The sequence below is a fragment of the Sugiyamaella lignohabitans genome, chromosome B, assembly GCF_001640025.1.
Source record: "Sugiyamaella lignohabitans strain CBS 10342 chromosome B, complete sequence".
NCBI lineage: Eukaryota > Fungi > Ascomycota > Dipodascomycetes > Dipodascales > Trichomonascaceae > Sugiyamaella > Sugiyamaella lignohabitans.
This window is the reverse complement of record NC_031674.1, coordinates 4,754,264-4,774,444: the sequence shown is the minus strand read 5'-3', so window position 1 is coordinate 4,774,444 and position 20,181 is coordinate 4,754,264. Positions and strand designations below refer to the sequence as shown.

Below are 20,181 nucleotides of genomic sequence, written 5' to 3'. Positions count from 1 at the left end.
TACTGCAATATGTGTGGGCTGTAAATGATCTTTCAGCACTCTATATATATGACCGAGAAAGTGGTCATTGCCATAAACATCTAGCTGTTTGCGCCACGATGTATTTTTGTTGATACCAGTTATTTGGGGATCCCCAAATGCCAGTACCTTAACAGGACTGTCTGAATGTTCCCATTTACACGACCATATTCTGTCAAAATGAAAAATGTAAATATTCAAGATTACTGTTATTGAAATCAATAGTCCTGATATGATCTTGCATGCCCATATTAACCCCATTGTTCTTCGTATTGATTTTTCACGTCCCCCAAATTTTTCATGTACTCAAGGCATTAATACCATTCAAGGCACATCACTAAGGGAATATTACGCACTCTTGAGACGAGTTGGTCGTTAATTTTTGCGAGTTCCTGGCAAGATCGAGTTGAAGGCTCACCTCGAGCATATTTGCAGGTTTGTGTTCTACACGGCGTACATCCGAGGTAGTCTATGCAAGGTGTAGATTACCCCTGAGTTTTCCTCTTGATATCAAGCATTAACGCAAACCAATCATGATCATAGAAGAAAATATTTTACATTTTCTAGTTAGAAAACAACCCCCTTTTGAAATTTCATTTATGACAATAACAATAAGAATTGATTCATGAATCTCGTATATTTAATGTCTCAGAACTTTAGAGTTTGTTTGATATTAGTTAACGAGTACAGAAGTCTAATCATAGGTGCATGTCAGTAGCAGTTTAAAACAATATTTGTGACGTGGAGCTTAGGTTAGTCTTCGCCCAGTATAAATATAAAAGAGACATCTGTCAGAATGGTTGTTTTCATATCTGCTTTCATAAGAGCCTTGGTGAAAAATGAAGATTCTTGCGTACATCATTAGTCCTTTTGCTCCTCTGATAAGACCATTTCTGCGGCTTACACCTCAACCGTTAGAAAGATTAGGTATTCTCTGGTTAGGCGATGAGAAATGTTATGATGCTCTCTTTCGAAGAGTTGATCTCATTCCCAATTCACATTGTCTAAATTTATTACTGGTGCAATTGGCCAGTTGGATCTTGGTCCTCATTTCTTCTGGGACCAAATTACCCCAGATTTATTCTATTTTAGAATCACAGTCAACAGAATCCGTTTCTACTATTGCATATGTTTTTGAGTCGATATCTGACGTCATCTCTACGTCTTATAATTACAGATCATACTACCCGCTAAGCACATATCTTGAAAGTGCCTTGATATCAGTTCAAAATATCATAATAACGATGTTGTTACTCGTGTATAGTGGCCGACGTGACCTATCTGCTATATTTATAGCGGCAATCTCTGTATTTGCTTCTATCATCATAAATCGTTGGTCCACTTTAATCACCTACTGGAATTTAAGAATAATTCAAAGGGTGGCTCTCCCTTTGCCCCTAATTAGCCGAGTCGCACAGCTTTATACATTGTGGACTGCTGATAGTAATGGGCAATTGAGCGGTGTAGCAGTTGTTACCTATTTAATTACTAGCGTTGGCAGACTGCTTGTTATTGGAAGAGGAGGAGAAGACGATTTGATGTTCACTATTACGATATGCACAATAGTTGTCGACGGTCTTCTTACATACCTCTATATGCGTCGGAGGTATGAAAAAAACTCTGTCCGAGGTACTGATCTCGCAACGCCATCGCTACGTTTCTACTCATCTCATAAAGAGTACGGTTTACTCAATTAATATAATTTCAATAATCAGGCAATATATATAACCACTGCAGACGTTATTCTTATATATACAACTACCTTGGCATGCCCGCGCTTTAACGCATATGGGTTAGGTATTTTGGTAACATTTCCTGTTCTACTTCTTCAATCGCGAAAACAACCAACACTTCCACAACGTCCTCAGAAAGTTGCAGTCATTGAAGCTGTTAATCTTTTGGTGACGTTTCAAAGGCCGAAAAGAATAGAAGATCTGGTCCTGGTGTAGAAACAATAGCCAATACTTTGAGGAAGTAAAGGGTAGTGACCAGTTCTTATTCAACAATGAGTGATTCTAAACTTCGAGATCACATGGACGATGATGAGGATGAAATCCACGCATCCAACCGAGGCCATGATGAAGAAGGAGAAGATGAAGGAAGCGGAAGCGATGTTGGCGTTGGTGATAACGATGATTCATCCGAAGAAGAAGAAGAGGACGATGAAGAGGAAATGGAGAGAGTAAGTACATTTGTACAATAAGTTATCAAGATATAGAAACTAACATGATTAGGTTCGAAAGGGATTCATTGTTGATGACGATGATGAGGACGAAGAAGAAAACGTTGAAGAGTCATCGAAAAAACGTAGGAAGAAGAAGAGAAGAAGACCAACTGCTTCGGTATCTTCAGACGAAGGCAATGAAGCTGAAGACAGAGAGAGGAGCAGTCACGCAAATGATGACGAATTAGACCAAGATGATTTGGATTTGTTGTTGGAAAATACTGGTGGTTACCGACGAGAACAAGAAAAAAGATTCAAGCGATTGAAACGTGCCGAAGGTGCTGATGAGGACTCTGGAAGATCATCTCGAAGATTGACGGATATATTTTCCGATGAAGAAGAAGATCGTGCAGAAGATGACGAGGATCTAGGGCAGACCAGGTCGCGGTTACCGGCTGATGAGTTTGATGACTTTATTGAGGAGGATGAATTCTCCGATGAGGAAGCTCGTCGTCAAGAAGAAGCAGAGATTCGTACAGGCCGACCAACAAAATCTTCTCGGGGTCCTGCTGCACTCAGCAGTCAGCTAACTGGTATCGACGAGGACAAGCTTGGTGAAATCTATGAAGTATTTGGAGATGGTGAAGAGTATGAATGGGCTTTGGAAGGTGAAGATGATGCTGTGCTTTCAGGTGGCGAAGAAAATGACTACGGCGGCCGCGAAGGAAGCGGTAGAGAAAAGTCTGGCGCACCAGAGCTTAAGGACGTTTTTGAACCAAGTGAATTATCTGCAAGGTTGTTGACTGATGAGGATAATGCCATTAGAATAAAGGACATTCCTGAAAGATACCAACTGCTTCGCTCCGTTTTGAAGTTTGACTACAACCTTGGTGAAGAAGATTTTGCCGCTGAGCAGCAATGGGTTGCTGACAAGCTAGTGGCTGCCAAACCATTAGTATTTATTGCGAAACCATATCTTCGAGAACCATTTATCAAGGCTGTACATAAAGTTGTTGAGTTTGTTTCTCGAGACCATCTTGAGGTTCCAACTATTTGGACTCATCGTCGTGATTATCTTATTTATACACACTCAACTCTTAAACGTGAGAATGCATATGAGTCGAGCAGCTCTACCACTACTACTGATAACCTGTTAAGTTTAGATGATTTATGGAAGATAGTACACTTGGACATTGAGTTTCATGGATTGGTGGAAAAAAAGAACTCCGTGGATCGTTTGTTCAAATCATTGGATGTGCATGACTCTGCCTTCGAATCAATGTTTGAGCAAGCTAAGACTTTGGTTGAGTACCAAGATTTGACAGATTATCTTCAATTCCGTTATTCTTCACAAATCAAAGATCACATATCGACTACAAAGTTTGACGAGGACAATCTGAATGGCAATGGTACTACCACTAAGCGCCACAGTAGATTTGCGAGATTTGAAAGAATCAGAGAGGGTCCTATTTATAGCATTGTAAGAGCTTTCTCTATCACCGCCGATCACTTGGGTGAAAACATCATGTCCGATCAAAGGCTTTTCTTTTCTGAAGACCCACCAGAGAGACCCGAAGAATTGGCCGAGCAAACTACAAAGGAGACTGAAAGCATGACTGCCGAATATATTCTTGATTCTGCGCGGTCGATGGCAGCAGAAGAAATCTTTTATGATCCAAAAGTCAGGAAGAGTATACGTGATAAATTTGCCCAGCAAGCCAAAGTTGATATTATTCTGACGGATAAAGGAAGTAAGAAGATCAACGATGCCAGTCCATATATTGACTTCAAATATGCTATTAACCGAGGATTTGATGAGCTTCGTCTAAAACCCGATTTGTATCTACGGATGCTTCAGGCGGAGACAGAGGGTTTGGTTATTGTGAGAATCAGTTATCCAGACTATAAGACTACTCTGTTTGAAAAGATCCTCACCCGTTTCTTTATGTCTGATAATGTCTCTGATATTGCAGCTGCTTGGAATTCTAACCGTAGAATTGTTCTTAAGGAGGCTTCCCGCAAGTTCGTCCCCCTTATCTGCCGTAATATTAAAGAAGATCTTAAGACGGACTGTTTGAGATCTCTTTACTTTGATTTGAGGAAGTCATTTGGCGAAAAACTTAATCAGGCACCATACAAACCACCAGGTTATGTTGCTGGTACTACAGCCAGAATTCTTGCTATTTCACCCGGTATGGGCGATTTTAGCAAAGATGCAGTTGTTGCAGTTCTAGTTGACGAGGAGGGCCAGGCTGTTGAGTCTGTTAAGTTTGGAAACCCTAGACATGTTGAGTTCCGTCAGCAGTTCATTGATTTGGTTAAGCGACGGACCCCTGATGTTATCGGAATAGCTGGTTTTACAGTGAATTGTTCAAAGCTTTTTCAAATTCTTCAAGACATTGTAAAGGAAGAAGAGCTTGTACCTGGTGGAGATGCTGATGAGGCTGATAATTCACTTCTTCAAGTTGTCTGGGTACAAGATGAAGTTGCAAGACTATATCAGCACTCCAACCGTGCTCTTACTGAATTTCCAGACCAAGCTACGTTAGGCCGTTATTCTATTGCTTTAGCTCGTTATCTTCAGTCACCATTGTGTGAATACGCTGCGCTTGGCAAGGAAATTTCGGCCATTACAATCCATCCATCGCAGAGTCTACTTCCTGAGGAATTATTCCAAGAGGCGATTGATTCAGTTTTCGTGGATTACGTTAATCTTGTTGGTTTGGACGTCAACGAAGTAGTTCGAAACCAGTACATGGCTAATTTGCTACCTTATGTTTCTGGATTGGGGCCACGTAAGGCATCAGGAATCCTGCAAAGTATTCAAAGCCATGGAGGTCAAATTGCAAATAGAGCTGAGCTTGTCACTGCGCACATCACAACCAAAAACATTTTCTTCAACTGTGCTAGCTTCCTAAGAATTGCATATGATAAGCGAACTCTCAAAAATGAAGATACCGAGCCACTAGATGCAACTCGTATTCACCCAGAAGATTATGATCTCGCACGTAAAATGGCTGCAGATGCATTGGAACTGGATGAAGAGGATCTAGTACAGCTGGAGAATACGTCTGGTGGTGTAATCGCTCAACTTCTTAGTGATGACTTGGAAAAATTGAACGAGTTAATTCTCGAGCAATACGCTGAGCAGTTGGAGGAGAAGTATAATCGTAAGAAGAGTCATACTCTGGAATTGATTAGAGAGGAACTCCATAATCATTTCTCAGAGAAACGAGCATCACTTGCAGCATTGACTGAGTATCAGATTTTCACTATGTTGACTGGTGAGACTCAGCAAAGTTTACATAACAACATGGTTGTCCCTGTTGTTATTCGTCGTGCTAATGATCGTGGCCTTACTGTTCAATTGTCAAATGGTATCGAAGGTGAAGTAGATGGTCCCGATATGGTTGATGACACTTCGATTTCCCATCCAAGCAAGTTATTCACTTTCGGTCTAACTATCCAAGCGGTGATCTTGAACATTGATTATAAAAACTTCACGGCTAAGCTTAGTACCAGGAAGAAGGATATTCAATCCGCTTTGGACAAAGCCAAGTGGAGTAAGGGTAGAGACAACAAGAAGTGGAATGTTGCTGCTGAAGAAGCTGACAGGCGGAAGATTGAACTTAAACAGGAGCAAGAAAAGCGTTCCAGTCGTATTATCAAGCATCCCTTGTTCAGACTCTTCAATAGCAAACAAGCGGAAGAGTATCTTGCCCCACTCCAGCGCGGTGATTTAGTGATCCGACCCTCATCCAGAGGTAATGATCATATTGCCATAACGTGGAAGATCTCTGAAATGCTATTCCAGCATCTAGATGTTGTCGAGCTCGATAAGCCAAACGAGTATTCTCTCGGAAGGACACTTCAAGTCGGCAAGTCCAGATACAGTGATCTCGATGAACTTATTATCATGCATGTTCAAGCCATGGCCAGAAAGGTTGATGAAATGGTTGCCAGCGATAAGTTTCAAAAAGGGTCGCGCGCAGAGGTTGAGAAATGGTTGACTGCTTACACTGATGCGAGTGCCAACCGATCTGTCTATGCATTTTGCTTTGATCACAAACATCCGGGTTATTTCCTGCTATGTTTCAAGACTAATAGACAGACGCCTGTGCAAACATGGAATGTCAAGGTCATTCCTAATGGTTTTGAGCTCATGAACAATAGTTATGCCGATGTTCCATCCTTGAGTAATGGTTTCAAGAAAATTTTTATGTCCAGAGTCGCTGCTGGTGGAACTAGGCGTTAAAAATGGAAAAGTACTTTTAGTTGTTTATAGTTTCTGATTTTGTATTATTATTATTATATATATATATTGTGTTACTAATAATGACTAGTTTCGTGCATGGGAATGGTAGGCTTGTGGGTTAGGAACTTCCCATATGCGGGAATTTCAGGGGAGGTCGCAATATCGCCAATGTCCTCAATACTCTCACACTGGCTGGTCTTCCTATTGGATTTCTATTCTTTACATTCTAAAATTCGTATAAATGATCAACAGGCAACACTAAAATTAAATGTCTCGTGTGCTCCTCCAACCTAGCACACCAGCCACTTGACGAGCTGTAACGTACCAGCTAATATTATTCTCTTACACACCTGAAAAAAGATGCCTATACTTTTAACTCGAAACACTTGGTTTCCTAGTAGAGGCTGAAACTTAGGGTGTCAATAACCTCTTTCACCTAAGTCGAAAATCGTGTCAAGTTCTATCAAATCCGAGGGCATCGAGTCGCACTATCGTGCAGCACGTGCAAGTAGCGCCGTGCTACCCCTTTTTTCCTAGAATTCTTATCTGTTCCTGTCAAGGGGCGTCGGAGAAACAGGTATTATCCCAGATCTCCTTTCATATAATTGAAGAGTGTCAGTTAGCCCGTATTGTTTGTGGCAGTCATTCTGATTTGCCTTCATCTCCTGCCAATTGAATTGGTGGCCTATGCGCTGTTTGAAAATCTTAGTTTCACCATCTCCATGCTTAATTGTCCATAGACGCTGACTTCAATGTCCCATTCCGACTCTGATCCAGTTAGGATCTATCCTTTGGTAGGAATCATTGTTGCTATATGTGGCAATATTTTGATTAGCGTTGCTCTAAATATACAACGATACGCTCATGTAAGATTGGATAAAAGAAAACGGAGATTGAATGGCGGGCAGCGTACAAAATCCACCTCATTTATAGGTGATGGAATCTGGTGGGTCGGCGTTGTGATTATGACAATTGGAGAAAGTGGCAACTTTCTGGCTTATGGGATTGCTCCTCCCTCAGTTGTATCTCCGTTAGGAGTCTTTGCCTTGCTGTCAAACTGTGTCATTGCTCCGGTTTTCTTCCACGAGAGATTGAAACAACGTGATATCATTGGGGTAATTTTTTCGGTTGTGGGAATCCTCTTGGTCATATTCTCAGTTCAAGAACCTGATGAGTTACCAGTTGAGGACCCTTTAGATGGCTTGCGTGATGCCATGGACCAGACCTCGTTTCGAATCTATGCTGTTGTTACTATCGGGCTTATGTTGGCCTTAGTGGCCATTTTACGCAATAGATTCAAATCCAATCATGAAAATGGAAAGCCTGTAAAAAAAGGGAAAAGAGAGGTGCAAGGTAGAAGTCAGAACGTAGCCAGTGAATCTAGCCTTTTGGCTGACAGAGATGACATCTCTACGGATCTGACATCCACGTTTACAAGCTTCTCGAATTCTGATTCAAATAGAGTTGGCCCAAACCAAGTTGACTCAAGATCCCCGAGACTGTGGATACTTTTCGGTAATGTGTTATTAGTTGCATTGTTAGGGGCATATACAGCACTGTCAACGAAATCTTTAAGCAGTCTCTTGAGGTATGACTTTGGTCGAGCTGTAAAACTTCCGACCACTTATATTCTTGCATTTTTTGTAGTATCCACTGCAGCATTGCAAGTACTTTTCCTTAACCGAGCATTGAAACATTTTCCTTCTACCCTAGTGATACCCGTTCATTTTGGGTTTTTCACTATATCTGTGATAATCGGATCAGAAGTAGTTTTTCACGATTTCGATGATAATTATGACCTCGGGCATTCACTTATGTTTGCTATAGGATGTATTTTTACGTTCATTGGTGTGTGGTTAATAGCATCTTCGAGTAGCGCTATTTATTCTAGTGAAACGGAACCGTCACAGGATGAAACCAACCTCAACTCGGATGAGAATATGCTAGATCAATTAAATGAAGAAAGCAGTGACATCACTCCACTGCTGAATGATATCCCCACTAGACGGTCTCCTTTTAGAAGCCACTCGTATTTGTATACTCATTTGAACCCTGGATTACAATCTAACTTGCATGATACCCAGCAATTTACATCACATTCGTGGGGCACTTCACATTCGCATGACTCCATTCCGTTTGCATTAACTGCCCCAGGTGTTTATATAGGGCAGATACTACACTCAAAGAGAAGTGCTACTTTTGATAACACTGATGAGGTGACGGTTATACCCGAGCCTGGACCCTTACCAATCCCAACCTTGACTGTGGTCATGGCTTCAGATATCTCAATCGATGCGGACGGGCAAATAACTCAAAATACTCATAATGACAACTTAGGAAATTGAGAACTGTCATTTCTTTTCATTTTTCATTACAAAACCATATTATTTATATATTTATTATTTATTATTCTCAATGCTAATTATAGACCGGTGCTGGCGATCCTGATAAGATAAGACCTTTATTTGTGCCACATCAACGGCAGGTACTAGTAACCGATTCATTTCGATACTCGGACATTCGTAGTAACGCGTGGCGCGCAGCATGCAGTGTGGCTGGTAAGAAAATTGCCAGTTAGGATCAATATGCGGAGTTTAATAAAAGTGAAAAGAAAAGCAATAGAGACAGGCGCTCTCAAGATGGGGGTTGTTTGCATGTAGCAAAAAAAACGTGGGATTTAAATATGAGAATTGAATAATGAGAAATATGGGTCCTAGCTGTGCTGCCTTTTTTATTTATCTAAACGACCCTAACATTTTTATTGGTATGCAACAGTCCTTTCAAATATTGCTAGCTCTATCGATACGGTGGTACCAGTGTACCAGTGGGGAGATATAAGAAAACGGATATCAACACCTGCATCCCTTTCGGTGTCCGTGCGGATTTTTCAACGCGAACCTTCCAACTTGGGCCGTCCATGCATGTTAAAGGGACATTCAATTCAAGGCACGATCCTAATCATAAAGTTATTTCATAGCATTGACGAGAATATTCTTATCAATAGAACATAGGGACCTTTGAGCTTATAGTTCCAGACTAATTGACAATAATTGTACGTGATATACAGATGTGTGTAGTATTGTAGTTGGATCTCTGGCCGATTTTAATCCATCCCACATGAATTACCCCCACCTAAGCCACGGCACTTGTAGATGAACACTTTTCTGCAGATCACCTGCTATCTTCCAGCATAATGAGGGATGCCTAACCCCGATTCTCGTTTCAGTGTTGTATTTATAAGCACTTAAAGTGGCTATTTTTCAATTGATAAAGCTTGACGAGATCAGGAGTAGAAACTGATATATTTAATTATATAGTGTGTTACCTCGAACACTTATCTTAGTTGGATATTTTTGTTGGTTGAAGCTTGTGTTGAGCAACGTTGATTGCTACACAGTAGGATACTGATTGAGGAAATAAGCTTACAAAGGGGGAGGAAGTAAAGAATAGGAATAGTCCCGAATTAAAATTTCAGGACCAGAGTTCAAAATTTGAACTTTGTGAAAGATATTCTATTCAAGTGGCTTGCTTTATATATTCAAGTTATCTCAAATAGTCTGTGTAAGTCGATATTTCTGTCGCGAAAAATTTCGCGCCATTGTTGGCAGGAAGGTTCTAGGATGAACCGTAATATCTGGAAATGGTATCTAACAGCTGATCTAGGATCTCATTGGTTTTGCAGTTCTCGAAGTATGGGTTTGTCCCACGGAATAAATCACTTTGTGGACTACGAAGTGGCCAATGCCCAATTGGCGTTGGTCTCTGAGTCGACCGATCAAAGTAGTTTCCTGGCTGGTGTCACCTCATCAGTAGGTTCCTTGGCTGGCGACATTGTATCCAAATGTTTTCTTTGTAAAGACCCTCAGGGATGGGGCCCTGTATCTGAGTCTCAATTCAGTTTGACACCTTGCTTTGTTGATGGTGTTGTATTGAATTTTCCAAACTTACTGTTGTTAACATTGGGAAGTTACCAAGTTCATCAGCTTTTAAAGCAAAAGCCAATGTCGACCCGATGGGATTGGAAGTTTGTTACAAAGCTGACTCTTGTTAGTATCCAAATTGTCCTTTATCTAATAGCTGCTTATTACAGCTTATTGTCATCAAGCGATCCATTGCAAGATATCGCTGTTTTGTCCCCGATCATTTCAGTGGTTTCTTTGGGCGTTGCCTTCTCACTGCATGTTATTGAAAACTCCAGAACCAATATTCCAAACGGTGTCCTGCTGTTTTATTGGTTATTGTCGCCTGTCATGCTTGTCTTCAAGATTTATGATTTGTATATTAGTGACTCCTTCGCTGATCCCCACACCAGGACTTACAGTGTTCTATTTGTGCTTGCTGCTATTAACGGTATAAATATTTTGTTTGTCGAAAGATTGTTTCACCGTTACAGATATTCTTGTGACGTTTTGTTAGATGAACTTGAGCAAAAGAGTCCAGAAGAAAAAGCTGATATTTTTGCGCAGTTGACATTCACTTGGATGACGCCTTTGATGAAGCAAGGTTACAAGGCTTATCTTACTGAGGAAGACTTGCCACCTCTTCCCGCATCAAATGCTACTACTAAGACTGCTGATAAGTTTGAAAAGTACTGGAATCGTGAAGTCCAAAAGAAAACGAACCCTTCATTAACTAAAGCTCTTGCCCGAGCGTTTGGAGGCACATTTATGGTAGGTGGAGTTTTCAAAGCGATTCAAGATATCCTTTCTTTCACACAGCCTCAGTTGTTAAGACTTTTAATTCAATTTGTGAATGATTATAATTCTTCTGAAGCTGGAACTGTGCCTTTGAGTAAGGGCTTTGCCATTGCAGCTGCCATGTTTATTGTTTCAGTGATGCAGACTATTGCCCTTCACCAGTACTTTCAGAGAGCCTTTGGAACTGGTATGAGACTGAAGTCTAGTTTGACCTCTGCTATTTTCAAGAAATCTTTGGTGCTTTCCAACGAAGACAGATCGCAAAAGTCAACTGGTGATATTGTGAATTTGATGTCAGTTGATACACAACGATTGCAAGATCTTTGTCAATATGGCCAGACAATCTGGTCTGGACCCTTCCAAATCATTCTTTGTTTGGTTAGTTTGTATAATATTCTCGGAAACTCAATGTGGGCAGGTGTAGCCGTCATGGTTATTATGATTCCTATCAACTCATACTTGGCAAACATTCAGAAAGAGTTACAGAAGCGTCAAATGAAGAATAAGGATCAAAGAACTAGACTCACCTCTGAGATTTTGACCAATGTGAAGAGTTTGAAACTTTATGGATGGGAATTACCGTTCATTTCAAAATTAAACCATGTTCGTAATGACCTGGAATTGGTTACCCTCAAGGAAATTGGTTTGTTCTCGGCTGCAACTTCTTTTTTGTGGAATTGTGCTCCTTTCTTTGTTTCTTGCTCAACCTTTGCTCTATTCGTTTTTACTCAAGATCGTCCTCTCACTACTGATATTGTGTTCCCAGCATTAACCTTGTTTAACCTTCTCAGTTTTCCATTGGCTGTTATTCCAATGGTTGTCAGTGCTATGGTTGAAGCTTCTGTTGCTATTGGAAGATTGACTTCGTTCTTGACTTCTGAGGAACTTCAACCAGATGCTGTTGACAGACTCCCCAGGGCTAACCAGATGGGCGAGGAAGCTGTCATGGTCAAGGCTGGTACCTTCCTCTGGGAGCGCAAGCCTGAGTATAAGATTGCTCTAGCTAATATCAACTTCAGTGCCAAGAAAGGTGAATTAGCATGTGTTGTTGGTCGTGTCGGTGCAGGCAAGTCATCCCTTTTGCAAGCTATCCTAGGTGATCTCTACAAAGCCGAGGGTCACGTCACTGTAAAAGGAAAGGTCGCTTATGTTGCCCAAGTTCCTTGGATTATGAATGCTACTGTGAAAGAAAATATTTTGTTTGGATGCAAGTTTGATCCAGAATTCTATCAGAAGACTGTAGAAGCCTGTGCTTTGACTGATGATTTTGCTATTTTGCCCAAGGGTGATGAGACCCAAGTAGGTGAGAAGGGTATTTCTTTGTCCGGTGGCCAAAAAGCTAGACTTAGTTTGGCTCGTTCTGTTTATGCTCGTGCTGATGTGTACCTCTTAGATGACCCCCTCTCTGCTGTTGACGAGCACGTTGGACGTCATATTATTGATAATGTCTTGGGACCTGAGGGTTTGTTGGCTAGCAAGAGTATCGTCCTTGCAACCAACTCTATTCCGGTTCTTTCTCAAGCTGATACTATTACAATGTTGTCTGCTGGTCGTATTGTTGAGTCTGGAGAGCTTGCTGAAGTTATGAGCACTAAGGGCGCCATTTACTCATTGATATCCGATTTTGGCAAGAAGCCTCGTGCCACTGTCAGTGATGCTAGTTCTCGAACTGCTCTGGAAGAAGGCTCAAGTGAGCCCTCATCTGCTGTTCCTTCAGCAGCTCCCAGTGAACTGAATTTGACTCATATTCTAGACAAGAAGAGACGCCGTGAAAGTACCCATACTTTACGTAGAGCCAGTATCGCTAGTTTTACGAAGCCAAGTATTGACGATGAAGATGGTGATAAGGAAGAGAACAAGGAGCATTCTGAGCAAGGTAAAGTTAAGTGGGATGTATATATCGAATATGCCAAGGCCTCAAATATTTTTGGTGTTCTTACGTTTTTGGTTATGCTGTTGGTATCCACTGGATTGTCAGTTGGAGGTAATGTTTGGCTTAAGCACTGGTCAGAAGTTAATACCGGTTCCCACACCAACCCCCATGTTGGTATGTACCTTGGTATCTATGCAGCTTTTGGTATTGGTTCAGCTTTCCTCATGCTTATCCAAACTGTAGTTTTGATGATTTACTGTGCTATTCATAGTGCCAAGAAGCTGCATGATGGTATGCTAAATGCTGTTATTAGAGCACCAATGTCGTTTTTCGAGACCACTCCCCTTGGACGTATCATTAACAGATTTTCCAATGATGTCTATCGTGTTGATCAAATCCTTGCTAGAACGTTTTCGCAGTTCTTTGCGAACTCCGTCAAAGTGTTGTACACACTTCTTGTTATTACGTTTTCAACTCCCCAGTTCTTGTTGTTCGTTGTTCCACTAGGCGCACTGTACGTCTATTACCAGAGATACTATCTCCGTACCTCGCGTGAACTAAAGAGATTGGACAGTGTTTCCAAGAGTCCCATTTATGCGCACTTTCAAGAGACTCTTGGTGGTATCAGTACAGTTCGTGCCTATGACCAACAGACTAGATTCAGTTTCATCAATGAAAGCAGACTGGATATTAACCTGAAGGCTTACTATCCTACTATTAGTGCTAATAGATGGCTTGCAGTTCGTCTTGAATTCATTGGTTCGTTTATTATCTTGGCTGCTGCCGGATTAGGTATTGGCACTTTGCCCACAGGAAGATTAACAGCTGGTATTATTGGCTTGGCTATGTCATATGCTCTTCAAATTACTCAATCATTAAATTGGATTGTTCGTATGACAGTGGAGGTGGAGACTAATATAGTGTCGGTTGAACGTATATTAGAGTACAGTCGTCTCGATAGCGAGGCTCCTGAAGTCATTGAGAACAACCGACCAGCTGCTACTTGGCCCACTGAAGGTGCTGTTGTGTTTAACGATTATTCAGTTAGATACAGGCCCGGCCTTCCCTTGGTGTTGAAGAACATCAATTTAGATATTAAACCTAGAGAGAAGATAGGTATCGTGGGAAGAACTGGTGCAGGAAAATCATCGTTGACTTTAGCATTATTTAGAATCATTGAAGCTGCTGGCGGTCATATCGACATTGACTCTGTCGACACCAGCTTGATCGGTCTGCGTGACCTGAGACACAGACTTTCTATCATCCCCCAAGATTCACAGGCATTTGAGGGTACCATTCGGGATAATATCGATCCAGAAGGCGTACATGATGACACAGAGCTATGGAGAGTGCTTGAACTTTCGCATCTCAAGACCCATGTTCAGGCAATGTCAGATGGCCTTGAATCTAAAGTCAACGAGGGTGGATCCAATCTCTCGGTTGGACAAAGACAGCTGATGTGTCTTGCTAGAGCATTATTAACACCGTCGAAGGTCTTAGTTCTTGATGAAGCTACGGCTGCAGTCGATGTGGAAACAGACCATGTCATCCAGGAGACAATTAGGAACGAGTTTAATGACCGAACGATTCTAACCATTGCTCATCGTCTCAATACCATTATGGACAGCGATCGAATCGTTGTCCTAAGTGCGGGTGAGGTGGCAGAGTTTGATTCTCCTGAAAAACTCTTGCAGAATAAAGACTCGATGTTCTTCTCGCTCTGTAAGCAAGGAGGCTTTGTCGAGGAATGATCTTCCGAGAAAATAAAAATTTGACATTAGCATATAATAATTAATTGAATTGTAATTAGAAAATTAGCTTGATTGCACCATCCAGAATTAATATTTAACGTTCTAAAGACTGATTCACATTGGCTCTACTGTATTTGAATGTAATTAAAGAGAAAATTCAGCATGGCAACTGAAAATCAACATGTTGTACACACGAATTAAAAGAAATCAGTTATTTTAAATAAGCGACTATTGTGCAGAAACCTCTTTAGCATCAGAAATTATTGGTACCTGCTCTCCACCACCCGTAACAGATACAGCAGAACTGTCGACATTGTGAAAGTCAAGAATTTCACTGTACATCATAACTTTCCAAGTGTCAACAGGCAGATCAGCATCGTTGAAGGACCAGTCGAATTTTTCGTCAGCTACAGGCTCATCAGTAGGGTCATGATAAGGAGCAAGGTAAGGATGAGCTAGAGCATCGCTGGCGGTAATACGTTTTCTAGGATCAAAGACAAGCATCTTTTCCATAAGATCAATAGCGTCAGGGTCGCCATTTTTGAACTTTTGTGATAATGGAATTCTCTCTCTTTTTGGTAGAGACTTGACAAATCTAAGAGTGTTTTCACTTCCAATAGTGTCAATGACGTCTTCGGGGGGGCTTCCTAACAGTTCAGTGATAATAGAAAATTGGTGAACATGATCTTGACCAGGAAATAATGGCTTTCCTTCTAACATCTCGGCAAAGATACAGCCAGCACTCCAGATATCGACTTCAACGTCGTATTTTTGCCATGTAAGCATAATCTCAGGAGCTCTGTAGTATCTCGTAGAAACATATCCAGTCATTTGAGGATCTTGTATACGCGCAAGGCCGAAATCACAAATCTTCAAGTCGCAATTTTCGTTGATGAGAATGTTACTTGGCTTCAGGTCTCTGTGGACCACGCCAGCTGAATGAACATACTTAAGTCCACGAAGAATCTGGTACAAAAAGTACTGGATAAACTGTTTTTCTAATGGACGGGACGTTAATAATCGATGTAAGTCGGTTCCTAATAATTCGGTAACAAAATAAATGTCTTCTAACGGAGAAATAAAAATGTCACTTAAGCTAATCAAATTTTCGTGACGAAGGTGCTTTAGAAGCTTCAGTTCACGGTATGTTCGTTTAGCCAGTACAGGGGTACTAAATGGCTTCATGATCTTTTTGACCGCAACATTTTGACCCGTGAGGTTATCCTTTGCCGAGCTGTTATTCTGTTAGTACCGATCTTTCTAAGTAGGCGACTGAAATACCTCTATGCGAACAATCTCTTCTAATGTCTCTAAAGACCCGTCTACACCAATAAAAAAATATCAAATAAATAGAAGACTTACCAAACTAAACCAAAGGCACCCATTCCCACTGGATTCAGGTCCACATATCGACTAGTGATCTCGAAACACGTGCCGAAAATTTGAGTTCTATATATGATGTTAGACTTGTTTACGCCTTGGATAAAGATGACCAAACTGTATCAAAAGGATGCAAAAACTTACCTAATAAAATCGGCCATTATTGTGATAAACTGCGGCAGTCGTTGACAAATGTGACTATCAAGAGAGTAGATATTTTGTAGTAAAGATTGTAAAGATTAGCTCCTTGATAATCAGCCGGTCGTTACCTGTTCGGGAGTCTTGTCGGGTGTAATACGGGAGATATCTTTGCTCTTGACAAGTCTAATAGTTTTCGTAGGTGTTGCAATGATAGTGGTTAGCAACAGAATTGGCTGTTCGGTTCTATTATACGTAGAACTGTCTGGTAGTATTTTATTGGGTTGCAGGGATAGACGATTTGCCCGTGATATTGATATTATTAATCTGGCGTCTTCGACTCAATCCGTGTTACAATCGCCTAAACTGCGTTTCACCGAGTTAAAGCTGCACAAACGAATTGATGTTATAGAAATTAGAGCCAAGATTTATGATCCAGAATCCAATTTTTATTTTACAGATGGTTATGTTGTTTGTCTGTTGTCTGTTCTGTGCCGTCTGCTGTCTGCTCAAGAATTGTGACAGTCCGCTATGTTTATCAGTGAATATGCTTCTCAGTTCTGTAAATGCGTGCCTACATATCTATATAAGCTGGTCGACTACCTCTTTTTCGGTGGTGTGGTTTGGGGTAAGATGCCTATGCCAAAAATACCCACAACCCACAACGCACCAGCCACCTCGTAACCCTACCACTCATCGGTTGCCATCATGCGAGCCGCCTGCCTATTAACTGCCATCTGCTGCAAACTGCTGCAAACTGCTGCCAGCTGCTACCTCCCAACACCTACCCTACTGCCCTGTTCAGCTAGACCACTCTTCCAAAAAACGAAGATCAAACAGGCTCACAACGATCCTACCTCAGTGGGACTAGCCAAAAACAGCCACAATGGACAGTCTAGATCCCTGTATGTTCCTTTATAAAACGGAGAATCCGGTGGTTCCTACTCGGTCCATTGGGGTAACCTGCTTCTTGAAGGACTGAGTTAAGGCGGGCCGGTGTCGGCCCTGTCTTATTCGCTTAACATGTACTATTTGTTTTCGTTGGTATTGGTTTATAAGATGTTGACTCCTTTTGTCACCAGTGTCTTGGTTCTATTTAGTCAGCTTGTGGGTTGAATTTAACATTTTAAAATTATTTTGACTTGTTTCTTTCAAAGTCTTATCTCTTCTTTTGGTTCATTTTTGGTGTTATGCTTGAGCTCACTTACAAAAGCTGTAAACTGCATAAAGCAAGTCATAAATATAGTTTGCTATCGTTGGTTCCTGCCTAGAGTTTAACCAGGCTGCCAAAACCGTTGTATCGTGCATGTCAAAAGTATTTTGCATCGGGGCGGGGACTGATCCCCGATATGAGAAATTTTCTAGCTCAGTCTTGGAGATTGGAGATTGTCTGGCTGCCACTAATTTTGGATTCTTTAGGCTCGGTTTTTCGGTCCGAGATATACGTTCCTTTTATTATCTTCAGGGTATACCAATTTTGGTAGTGTTAGAGTTGTTTTCATTTGTATCCAATCGATCTTCGGACCCGACCAAAGTACTACTCGATGATAATCATTTGTTGCGATGTCCAACAATAGAATATGCGTTACAACGACCAATTCATTTGATGCAGTAGCAAGCATGTTTTGAAAGTAATGTGTAGGGCCAGACGGTGCACATTTTCGATCATCGGTATCATTCTATATCATCCAGTATCCATTTGCAGTGACCAGTGGTGGATCCTGAGGCATGAACAGACGTGTTGGATTGGACCGACTTCAGTGAGTATTGCCTGTCAACTAGTGATCCGGTCTGATGTGCATGCAGGTCCCAGCGAACTTAGAAGGTGAAGCAAGTTTGGTCCTGAGAAAGAGACGACATTCACTTCAATCCTAGCTCTAAATTTCGTAATATCTGCTTAATGATAATCATCCGCCAGACAAGGAAGTATTTAATTTAACCTGGGTGGGTTCAGTTTGCTGGATTTGGTAACGAGCGACAAGTTTAGTAGACCCGCCCACGCGGTAGCAATTGGCTTTGTAATAGTTCTCTGTGTGACAGTATCTGACTTATTGAACAACACGTGAGAATATCGGATAGGTCTTTATTGGTATTTGCTACTCGGTTGTGTTTGGTAATTTTGGCACAGCTCCACTTATTAGACAATCGATTTGTCTATGTCTAAACCCAACAGTGGGAGGTAGCCAGTGTTGCTGTATGCAACGAATATTTGTTTTGTATAGCGAACTACAATAAACATATAAAAGACAACAGATTCTGAGAATAGAAAAAAACAAAAATGACTACCGAAGGAAACTTCAACCACGATAACAACAACAACAACAACAACAACAACAAGATCGTCTAGGAGGCTGTCAAAAAATCACGAGAGGATGCACATTCCTGCAGCGAAAATTGTGTATATCCAAGCAACGAGTAGCCCTTCAGTAGAAAGTCAGGATAAGATATGCATCTGGGAATGTGAAGTATAGGGGTTTGGGTGATCAGACCATTCACTAGTGGTATTAACTATCAAAAAATATTGTGAAAAGATTGCAAAAATTACTGTTAGTTACGGTTAGATAGAAGTGAAAATATTGTTTTTCAACCAAGCCCGGATAGCGCAATTGGTTAACGCGTTAGACTTCTAAGTTGTTCGCATGAACATAGCTGGAATCTGAAGATTGTGGGTTCGACTCCCACTTCGGGTGCTTCTTTTTTTGCACACTCGTTGTTTATGACTATAAGAGACTGTTACAAGTCTCTTTAGATTGTCGCTTAACTTTAGTGTTAGACTAACATCAGCCCTGCCTTTTTTATTATTTCTGAAGATAATCTACAGGGCAAGGGTGAATTCGGAATAGGTTACCAAATATCAAATATTCACTACTTGGTGGTGGCTTATCTGCCAACAGAGTAGCCACAAAAACGACAAAAAAAATGAGTGTAAGTATATCTAAATCCAACGAGACATGAACAGCTTTACTAACGATACGGCAGTCACAAAAACACAATCCAGAGATGGCCAGAATAGTGAATGCCACTATCCGAGGTAAGTCGACGCTTAATAGAAGCGCAGGCTTCGCGATCATCTAGAATTTAAGAATTCGTCGACTTCTGATGAGTTGTCATTGATTAGAGTTATTGTTAGGCAGAAATCAGGTCTACAACATGAAAGGAACAATAACAATTGTAAATTGCAACAACTAACAAATAAAAGAATCCCAAAGTTTTTATGCACAGTTTTTCAAGGCACTGGATTCATACAGACAAAACCTACCGCAATTTCTACGGCCGGAGACTGCTATTGTATGGAATGGTAACCCTATCGGAGGAAGAGATGCTTTCCTTCAAATGTATGCGACAATGCCAGATACACAGCATGATGTAACTGATTTCAATGTTCACCCATTGCCGGGTGGAGCTGTAGGTGACCAACATTTCAATATGATCCTCAATACTACAGGCAAAGTCAAGTTCGGTACGGAGCGTGGGAAGAATCTATTTGGTTTCTCAGCTGTTTTCATTCTCAAGCATGACCTAAACTCGACACAGGACTTGTATGTTTCGTCCGTGTCATACCGATTGAACCACAAGCCTGAGGACAGCACCCTTCAGCTATAGAAATTGCTGAAATAATTACGGCCCTGGTTTGGAAGAATGGTCGCCAATGTAACATATCTATATTTATTAATATTTGTTTTTATTTAACTAAGTACCCGTTCACTAATATTCGAATTCAGGTGGTAGTAAACTCTATAGCTCTATTGATAACCCCAGCCCCATTCGACAACAGATAGGGGCTCTCGGTTCTTACGCGCCCCGACGCACCCATCTATCTGCTAGTAAGGGTTAGTTATTATCCGCAGCGGCACATACTCAGTGCTCTTTCTCTGACCAAAGCAGACAGTTAGACCAAGGCCATA

The 20,181-nt window shown here is 41.1% G+C and overlaps 4 protein-coding genes and 1 non-coding gene across 5 annotated transcripts; 4 read left to right on the top strand and 1 right to left on the bottom strand.

The window, feature by feature from the left end:
* Window positions 1-2,023: 2,023 nt before the first annotated feature.
* SPT6 (chromatin-remodeling histone chaperone SPT6) lies at window positions 2,024-6,437 on the top strand (the record flags this gene model as incomplete). The annotated part of the gene is made up of 2 exons (XM_018880674.1): window positions 2,024-2,200; window positions 2,253-6,437. The coding sequence occupies 2 exons, from the start codon at window positions 2,024-2,026 to the stop codon at window positions 6,435-6,437; spliced, it is 4,362 nt and encodes a 1,453-aa protein (XP_018738470.1).
* A 752-nt stretch (window positions 6,438-7,189) lies between these two features.
* On the top strand, window positions 7,190-8,782 carry AWJ20_3642 (uncharacterized protein; the record flags this gene model as incomplete). The annotated part of the gene is made up of 1 exon (XM_018880673.1): window positions 7,190-8,782. The coding sequence occupies one exon, from the start codon at window positions 7,190-7,192 to the stop codon at window positions 8,780-8,782; it is 1,593 nt and encodes a 530-aa protein (XP_018738469.1).
* A 1,275-nt stretch (window positions 8,783-10,057) lies between these two features.
* On the top strand, window positions 10,058-14,758 carry YCF1 (ATP-binding cassette glutathione S-conjugate transporter YCF1; the record flags this gene model as incomplete). The annotated part of the gene is made up of 1 exon (XM_018880672.1): window positions 10,058-14,758. The coding sequence occupies one exon, from the start codon at window positions 10,058-10,060 to the stop codon at window positions 14,756-14,758; it is 4,701 nt and encodes a 1,566-aa protein (XP_018738468.1).
* Window positions 14,759-14,986: 228 nt separating this feature from the next.
* HOG1 (mitogen-activated protein kinase HOG1) lies at window positions 14,987-15,943 on the bottom strand (the record flags this gene model as incomplete). The annotated part of the gene is made up of 1 exon (XM_018880671.1): window positions 14,987-15,943. The coding sequence occupies one exon, from the start codon at window positions 15,941-15,943 to the stop codon at window positions 14,987-14,989; it is 957 nt and encodes a 318-aa protein (XP_018738467.1).
* Window positions 15,944-18,867: 2,924 nt separating this feature from the next.
* Window positions 18,868-18,966, top strand: AWJ20_3639 (the record flags this gene model as incomplete). Its single annotated transcript has 1 exon — window positions 18,868-18,966. It is a non-coding gene; the product is annotated as a tRNA-Arg (tRNA).
* Window positions 18,967-20,181: the final 1,215 nt, after the last annotated feature.